We start from the raw sequence: 8,085 nt of genomic DNA, 5'->3' as shown, positions 1-8,085 counted from the left end.
ATCGTTTCGTCTCTCATCCGAGAGACTTCCTCAGTCTGAGGTGCTGTTTTCAGCTCAGTCTCTTAAATAGCACCGTCTCAGAGTGGATCAACCAGTTTGCTGCTGACAACCAAAACCAGCTGATCACATGCTCAAGAAGGACCATCAGCCTAAAAATGGATCATTAGCACACTGATGGCTGTTTACTATTCACAGAGGGCTGAGTGATACTAGCAATCACAGCATTGTAAGAGGGGGACAGTTGAACCCGGAGGCCTCCACCCCTGTTTAATGATGGACGGTTTCTTTTCACAAAGATGGCCTCCTTTACTCCTCTCTCAAACCATCGTTCCTCTCTGTCCAGGATGTGAACATCTTCATCCCTGAAAGAGTGACCGCTGGCCTGGAGATGAGTGTAGACCGCAGAGTCCTGGCCTGATGATGTTGATCTTCTGTGCTGGTCCATCCTTTTGGCCAGTGGCTGTTTAGTTTCCCCGATGTAAGACTGATCACAGCCCTCCTGACACTGAACAGCATACACAACATTACTCTGTTTGTGCCGGGGGACTGGATCTTTGGGATGAACCAGTCTTTGCCGTAATGTATTTTGGGGTTTAAAAGCCACTGGGACGTTATGTTTAGAAAATAAACGTCTCAGTTTCTCTGATACTCCCTCAACATACGGAATGACCACTGGTCTGGGTCTGGGTTCCTCCTTTTCACCTGTTGGCTGACTGGAGTCCTGTTTGGGTTTCTTCTCTGCTTTCAGGAAGGCCCAGTTAGGATATCCACATTGCTCTAGAGCCTGTCTTGTGTGGGATTTCTCCTTCTGCCTGGCTCCTGAGCTAGTGGGGACGCTGTCTGCTCTGTGATACAGAGTCCTGATGACTCCTAACTTGTGCTCCAAAGGGTGATGGGAGTCAAACTGCAAATACTGGTCTGTGTGGGTGGGTTTGCGGTACACCCCAGTTTGCAATTGTCCTCTATCAGAGACTGAGACCTCACAGTCCAAGAAAGCCAACCTGCCATATTTTACATCTTCTCGTGTTAACTTGATGTATTTATCCACAGAGTTGATGTGGTCAGTAAAATGTTGGACTTCCTGAGATTTAATTTTAACCCAGGTGTCGTCAACATACCTGAACCAATGACTTGGTGGTGTCCCTGAAAAGGACGTCAAGGCTCTCTTTTCTACATCCTCCATGTACAGGTTGGCAACAATAGGAGAAACTGGAGACCCCATAGCACACCCATGTTTCTGCCTATAATATTGCTCCCCATATGTGAAGTAGGTTGACTGCAGGCACAGTTTCAAGAGTTGACACAGTTGTTCTGTGGAAAGCGTGGTCCTGCTGCTCAGAGTGGTGTCTGATTTTAATTTTAAACTGACCACCTCTACTGCATCATCAACAGGAATGCACGTAAAGAGTGATGTGACATCAAAAGAGATCATTGTTTCATCAGTCTCCATGATGACATCCCTCACCTTATCCACAAAGTCCATGGTGTTCTGTATGTGGTGTTCTGAGCTGCCAACTAAAGGGATGAGTACAGACGCCAGATATTTGGAAACATTGTAAGTGACAGAGTTAATCATACTAACAATTGGTCTTAAAGGTACACCTTGTTTGTGGATTTTAGGTAAACCATACAGACTAGGTGTGGCCTCCCCTGGGTACAGTCTATGGTACAGAAAACGGTCAATAGCCTTGTCCTGCTCCAAAATTTTCAGGCAATCTATCAATTTGTTCTTGTAACCACTTCCTGGATCTCTTTTCAGAGGTTCATAAGCGTTTACGTCACTAAGGAGTGTCATAACTTTCTCATGATAGTCTTTCTGGTTCAAAATCACTGTGCACCTTCCTTTGTCTGCTGGGAGAATGATGATGTTTTTGTCCTTGCTAAGAGTGGTGAGTGTGTCCCTCTCCTCTCTACTGATGTTGGAATGTGGTTCAAAATACTCCTGTATGTCTACAAATCACTGAACAGTGTGCCCCCCCCCCCCCCCCCCATCTCTCTGATTTGCTACAGCCGTTTGTCCCACCATGTTCCCTGAGGTCAGCGGACCAGTTGCTCCTCACAGTTCCAGGAACTCGTCTTAAGCGCAGAGGTGACAGGGCCTTCTCTGTAGCAGGACCAAGACTTTGGAACAAGTTACCTCTGCTTGTCAGACAGGCCCCCTCCCTCTCGGTTTTCAAGTCACATTTAAAAACCCACTACTATTCAGTAGCTTTCAACACCAGAGGATCTGTATATTGAACCTGTACGCTCCACACTGGTTAGTCGTTATATTTATTATCTGCATCATTTTTATGTCTATATTCTGATTAACTTCATTTTGTATGTTGCTTTGTGTGTTACCCGTTGTTCTGTCTGTACAGCACTTTGGTTGGCCTTGTCGCTGTTTTAAGTGCTCTATAAATAAAATGGTATGGTAACATTTACAAACAACATTTAGGTGCACACGTTTTTTTTTTCCAAACTCAGTCACAGTTAAGGCCCCCAGTATACTGCCGCGTACATCCATACGCAGAGGTACTTGTAAATGAGTCTTCGAGGCTCAATGTGATTTATCTGTTTAAATAAAGGTTGAATGAATGAATGAATAATCAATAAAATCACAAATTAATACACCCTCCATGCTCCTGATGTAAACATCTGTAGCTTCATTCTGAGCTTCTCTTTGGTGCTCTGAGGATTATTACAAAGTTCAGATGTTTTAGAGAATCATCTCCAGCAGCAGCTGTGAATGAATCATGTTCTGCTCCTGCATGTGACTCGCTGCCTGAACGTGAGAACAATAAATGTGTTGATCCACTATTTCTAATTCGTTGACCAGAGTTTAGGTCATTCCTGCCTGATTTACGACAGCCCTGAAAATGTTTTCATCACTTTAAGACCCTGTTAACACGACGATCCACTGAAAACTGATTTTTTTTCTTCCCCAATTCTATTAACACATTTACATGAAAATGTTCTAATTACAATCTGTTTACACAGCAACGGTAGACGCGGAAAAGGTGTAATTCCCTCTCCACGCCACTAGTAGGTGCTATGTTCTTTGAAACTTGAAACTAAGTGCACACGCATAAATAAAAAAGTTCTACTTGAAAATCGCTACAACGGTGGAGAGATGGCAGAGAATAAAATATTTCTATGGACGGATGACGAGGTTCAACTGTTGCACAAACAATAGTACAAACAATAGTACAAACAATAGTACAAACAAAATATCCGTCATTGTTGATAGCTTCTTCTTCTGTGGATTATAGGAAGCCATTATGTTTTGCGTCACACTGCGCATGAGTCAGGGATTCCCTGACAAAAAATTTATATTTTTTCCGTTTACACGACAACGGACACGGGGCGTTTTTGAACCATTGCAAATTGTGCCGCTGTCAGAGAAAACATTTGCTATTTTCGTGTAAATGAACAGAACAAACACAACGTAACTCTTCCATTTTCACCAGAAATCGTTTTTGTGTAAACGGGGCGTAAAGCATCAAACAGAAAAACAAAACACCGTCAGGATTAGAGGCTCCACCTGTCTGTCGGAGAACTTTAAATGTTTTTTTTAAATTATTGTGATCAAACACAAAGCTGCATAAAATAAAAGTGTAACTTGACACCTACACAGATTTTCCTAATTCTTCAGTTTAAATTAGCTCAGAATAACTTGTCTAAACAATAATTAACTAATAAAAACTTGAATACTTTCAGATAAGATCAAATATCAGAAGAAATGCAGCCAAATGAAAATGACGTTCTAAATGTACTGACAGACGATCTGATCCGTTGATACGTGTTGCCGTTCGTTTTGAATAATTGATTGTCCTCGCTCAGACTCACCTGCTGCGGAGGAGGGCAGGTCCGGGTCGTGAGGCGGCTGCTGACCCAGAGGAGCTGAATAAGGAGGTGGAGGGACGTAGCTCGCAGACGCATCGAACGCCGGGGGGGTGGGGTAGAATCCACCTGGATAGGAGAAAATGAGCCAGTGAGTCCAGCTGACAAACAGCCACAGATGATAATGAAGCAGCAGCCCTTACCTGCAGGGGGGGTGGGGTAGGAGTAGCCCGGGGGAGGTCCTTGAGGGTACATGCCATTAGCAGGGGGAGGAGGGTAAGCGTAGGCGCCGTTAGCCATGTAGGGGCAGCCTCCAAATCCAGAAGTCACAGGTTGTCCTTTGGATGCTGCAACACACAGAATCATGAGAAGAAGAAATGTATTCACAGCTGTAAAGATTGAACGTAGTGTCGTCGTCATCGGACCTGCGGCTGCGACCTGCAGCATGCACTGGCCAAACTCGATGGCTCCTCCGGCGGCAAAGATGAGCTTGAACGCAGCGCTGCCCTCCCAGCCACCTGCGAGACAAAACACCATCAGTCGAATGGTCCCGACACAGTGGGTCAGGCTGAACGACAGTTCTACCTCCAGGCTCTGCACCGACTGCGCCCTTGATGTAGTTGGCCCCCAGGACAGGCTGCTTGATCTCACAGCTCTTCATCAGGTAGAAGGGCATCATGAAGGACTGCAGCGCGTCCCGCCCTTTAGCCAAGAAGATCACCTGGAATTCAAACAGCTTCTGATGTTACAGTCACACGAACAAGAGCGTTGTTAGAGACTCAGGTTAGAATTTCAACTCATGGTGAACATCTTGTATGTGAAGAACCAGGAAGGAGCAAACACCTTCTGTGTTTACATGTTTGGTTTATGACGAGTTGGATTTTCTTTCTCGTACGTTCTTTTATCTATTTTTTATAAGTGGTGCTGAAGGTGCAGTGCAAAGGCCTTGGTGCTCTGACCCATGGAGACATGGAGAGTCACCTCTGGGGGGGAGAAGGAGCGTGAGGTTGGGAGTACTCACCCTGTACGGTGTTAAGTAAATACTGCCCTTTTTGCTCTTTCTGAAGGCTTCAGGTAGACTGTCAGCGTCACAAAACACCAGCTCAACGTTGTCGTGGTTCATCAACACACTGGTGAGAAAATGTAACGATTTCAAAAAGAAATGATCAAACACGACTTGTCTAAATTGTCGGACATGTTCCCCTTGAATAAACTAGATACTAGATCTGTACAAAGATAATCTGAATCTGTAGAGATTAATCAGCACTTTATCACATTCATTCACCGATGGGACAAACATCAGAGGCAATGAGGGGTTCAGTGCACACGGACACTTCAGCATGTGACTGCTGGTGGAACTACGATCTAAACTACTGTCTTAAACTACAATCATCTCATGTGGAGGAATAACAGAGTTGTTGTTTTGGTTAAACTTCATAAATCATCAGGTTATAAACAAGAAACAACCTCATGCCATACAGAGAGATCTGTTGAACTACAGTTTGTGTTGAGGAGCAGCTTGCATCACACTCAGGTGGCTGTGGAGCAGTGGTAAGGCAGGTGCCATAGGATGGGAAAGTCACAGGTTTGGTTCCGAGCCATGCTTATGTGTCGCAGTGCCCTTGAGCAAGGGCCCTACCTGCTCCCCAGGTGCTTAAATATCTGCATAACACGTGTGTGTCAGGTCAAAAGCAGAGAACGAGTGTCAAAATGTAGCCAGTCGATTCTAATAGTTGTCCCTAAAATTTGAAGGATGATGCATAAACGTGTAGTCTTCAGAGCAGGTGTTGATAACTACCCTCAGCTACCACCACCAGGTTTTAGCTCAAAGAGCTGGAGTCACCTCTGAATGGGCTGAAGTAAATTAGCTGTGGCAGCCGTGTTAAGTTGAGCTGACTCCAAACATATTCAGTACAACCAGTGATTATTAGTATCTGAAAGTTTCATGTAGTTCTGCCCCAAGTGGAGGAGTTTAAGTATCTCGAGGTTTTGTTCACGAATGAGGGAAAAATGGAAGATGAGATCGATAAGACGGATAGGTGCAGCGTCAGCAGTGAAGCGGGTGCTGTACCGGTCTGTCGTGGTGAAGAGAGAGCTGAGTCAAAAGGCGAAGCTCTCAATTTATCGATCGATCTACGTTCCTACCCTCATCTATGGTCATGAGCTTTGGGTTGTGACCGAAAGAACGAGATCTCGGATACAAGCGGCCGAAACGAGTTTTCTCCGCAGGGTGTCTGGGCTCTCCCTTAGAGACAGGGTGAGAAGCTCGATCATCCGGGAGGGACTCAGAGTAGAGCCGCTGCTTCTCCACGTCGAGAGGAGCCAGTTGAGGTGGCTCGGGCATCTGGTTAGGATGCCTCCTGGACGCCTCCCAGGTGAGGTGTTCCAGGCACGTCCCACCAGGAGGAGACCCAGAGGAAGACCCAGGACACGCTGGAGGGACTATGTTTCTCGGCTGGCCTGGGAACGCCTCAGGATTCCCCTGGAGGTGCTGGACCAAGTGGCTGGGGAGAGGGAAGTCTGGGCCTCCCTACTTAGGCTGCTACCCCCGCGACCCGACCCTGGATAAGCGGAAGAGAATGGATGGATGGATGAAAGTTTCATTAAAACTCAAAGATTTTTTAGATGTTTTGCTTTAAAAAAACAAGACAAACAAAAAACATGATCACCCTCGGCAGCGGACGATCACGTCCCATCAGTTGGTTCAGCTCATGTAGGGACAGAACTAAAACATGGCTGGTTCTGTATGTTCTGGAAAACTCAGTGAACAAACATTTAACATTTACAGGTCTCTCTTGTAAATGAGTCCTCGAGGATCAATGAGACTAACCAGTATAAATAAAGGTTGAATGAATTTCACAGCACAGCAGGCCGGGATGTACGGAAGCCGGTGAGCTAGCAGCAGCTCAGATGAGCTAATGCTAATATTTGCATTAAACTGGAAACCTTCATCTTCACATCATCAGGAAACTAACTTTACCGCGGTGGTCTGTTCGTGTTGGTCCCGGAGGAGAGGATGAGTAATAAACTGAGCCCAGAGGCTGGTTCTGTACAACTCGGAGTGAATTCACAACAACCATATTGTCGCATTTTTTGAGACGTGAAGTTTGTTGTTGACTCGCGACTATTAGGCCCTATTGTATTTTTTTAAACATTTTGCTCTACATGTTTTTATTGTTAGGTACAAGCGCAACAACAGATGCATTATTATATATAATCGTGGGTGTTTAAATAAGTTATAATGATAATAAAAGTTGTTGTTTTATTAGCAGTTGTCTGCAGGCTGCTGTGTTGACATCAGGCCAACGATACCTCTCACTGTTGTTGATGATCACTCCGCCGGACTCCGAGTGGTTCTGGTTCAGAGTCATGGCGGTCCTCCGGTGCCTCACAGCAACAACACAGTAATGTTTCCCTGGCTTTAGCAGCAACGGGTTTAAAAGACTTTCTAAAAGGCTCCGATAGATCCCCACTTTACCTTGGTAACGGTTGTTATGACAAAGCTCTCTCTGCACCTGCTCTTACGTACTGACGTAAAAACTCACGTCGTGACGTCACGCAATGTTTTTGTTTTGCAAATGGACAGCATTAGAATAACACAAAACCAGTGAGAAAAGTTCGTGTAGAACGTTTTCAATCAAACATTTGTACCAAGGGACGTAACAAGTAATGTATCCAGTAAATCACAGTAACAGCCATAAAGAGTTTTACTCTAAAACAACATCAAAATGTCTGTTTTAACATGTTTACATCATGGAAGCTGATGGACTTGCGACCTGTCCAGGGTGTCCCCCGCCCCTCGCACAGTGATTGCTGGACATGGGCACCGGCGACCCCCGTGACCCTAAACGGAAGAAGCGGGTAAAGATAATGGATGGATGTCAGGTTTCCTTATAAAACGTTTTAAATCTACAGAATCAAAGTGCTTTACAAAAATAGAGAGAACAGAAGCTTTTGGCTGTTCCCTCTTCAGGCATCGCCACAACAAATCATCCTCCTCCATCTCACTCTGTCCACTGCGTCCTCTGTCCTCACTCCAACTACCATGTCCTCTCTAACTGCATCCATATATCTCCTCTTTGTCTTTTTCCTGGCAGCTGCATTTCTAACATCCTTCTACCAATATACCCACTGTCCCTCCTCTGGACATGTCCAAACCACTGTCCTTTCTCTGGACACGTCCAAACCACTGTCCCTTCTCTGGACACGTCCAAACCACTGCCCCTCCTCTGGACATGTCCAAACCACTGTCCCTTCTCTGGA

The 8,085-nt window shown here is 45.3% G+C and overlaps 2 protein-coding genes across 2 annotated transcripts in view; both read right to left on the bottom strand.

Moving 5' to 3' along the window:
- The window catches only part of wbp2 (WW domain binding protein 2), a 9,771-nt gene extending 2,425 nt beyond the window's left edge, over positions 1-7,346 (bottom strand). The window contains exons 1-6 of the mRNA XM_037691198.1: positions 7,135-7,346; positions 4,844-4,952; positions 4,408-4,543; positions 4,248-4,340; positions 4,026-4,169; positions 3,829-3,951 (exon numbers count right to left, since the gene is read on the bottom strand). Coding sequence (XP_037547126.1) covers positions 3,829-3,951; positions 4,026-4,169; positions 4,248-4,340; positions 4,408-4,543; positions 4,844-4,952; positions 7,135-7,193 — 664 coding nt within the window. The 5' untranslated portion in view covers positions 7,194-7,346. The remainder of the gene's footprint in view (positions 1-3,828; positions 3,952-4,025; positions 4,170-4,247; positions 4,341-4,407; positions 4,544-4,843; positions 4,953-7,134) is intronic.
- Positions 1-8,085, bottom strand: part of itgb4 (integrin, beta 4) — a 181,826-nt gene that overhangs the window by 48,360 nt on the left and 125,381 nt on the right. The window lies entirely within an intron of this gene.

The sequence above is a fragment of the Nematolebias whitei genome, chromosome 17 (assembly GCF_014905685.2).
Source record: "Nematolebias whitei isolate Nwh7 chromosome 17, NemWhi1, whole genome shotgun sequence".
NCBI lineage: Eukaryota > Metazoa > Chordata > Actinopteri > Cyprinodontiformes > Rivulidae > Nematolebias > Nematolebias whitei.
The sequence above is the reverse complement of the archived record's forward strand: the minus strand, read 5'-3'. Positions and strand labels throughout refer to the sequence as shown.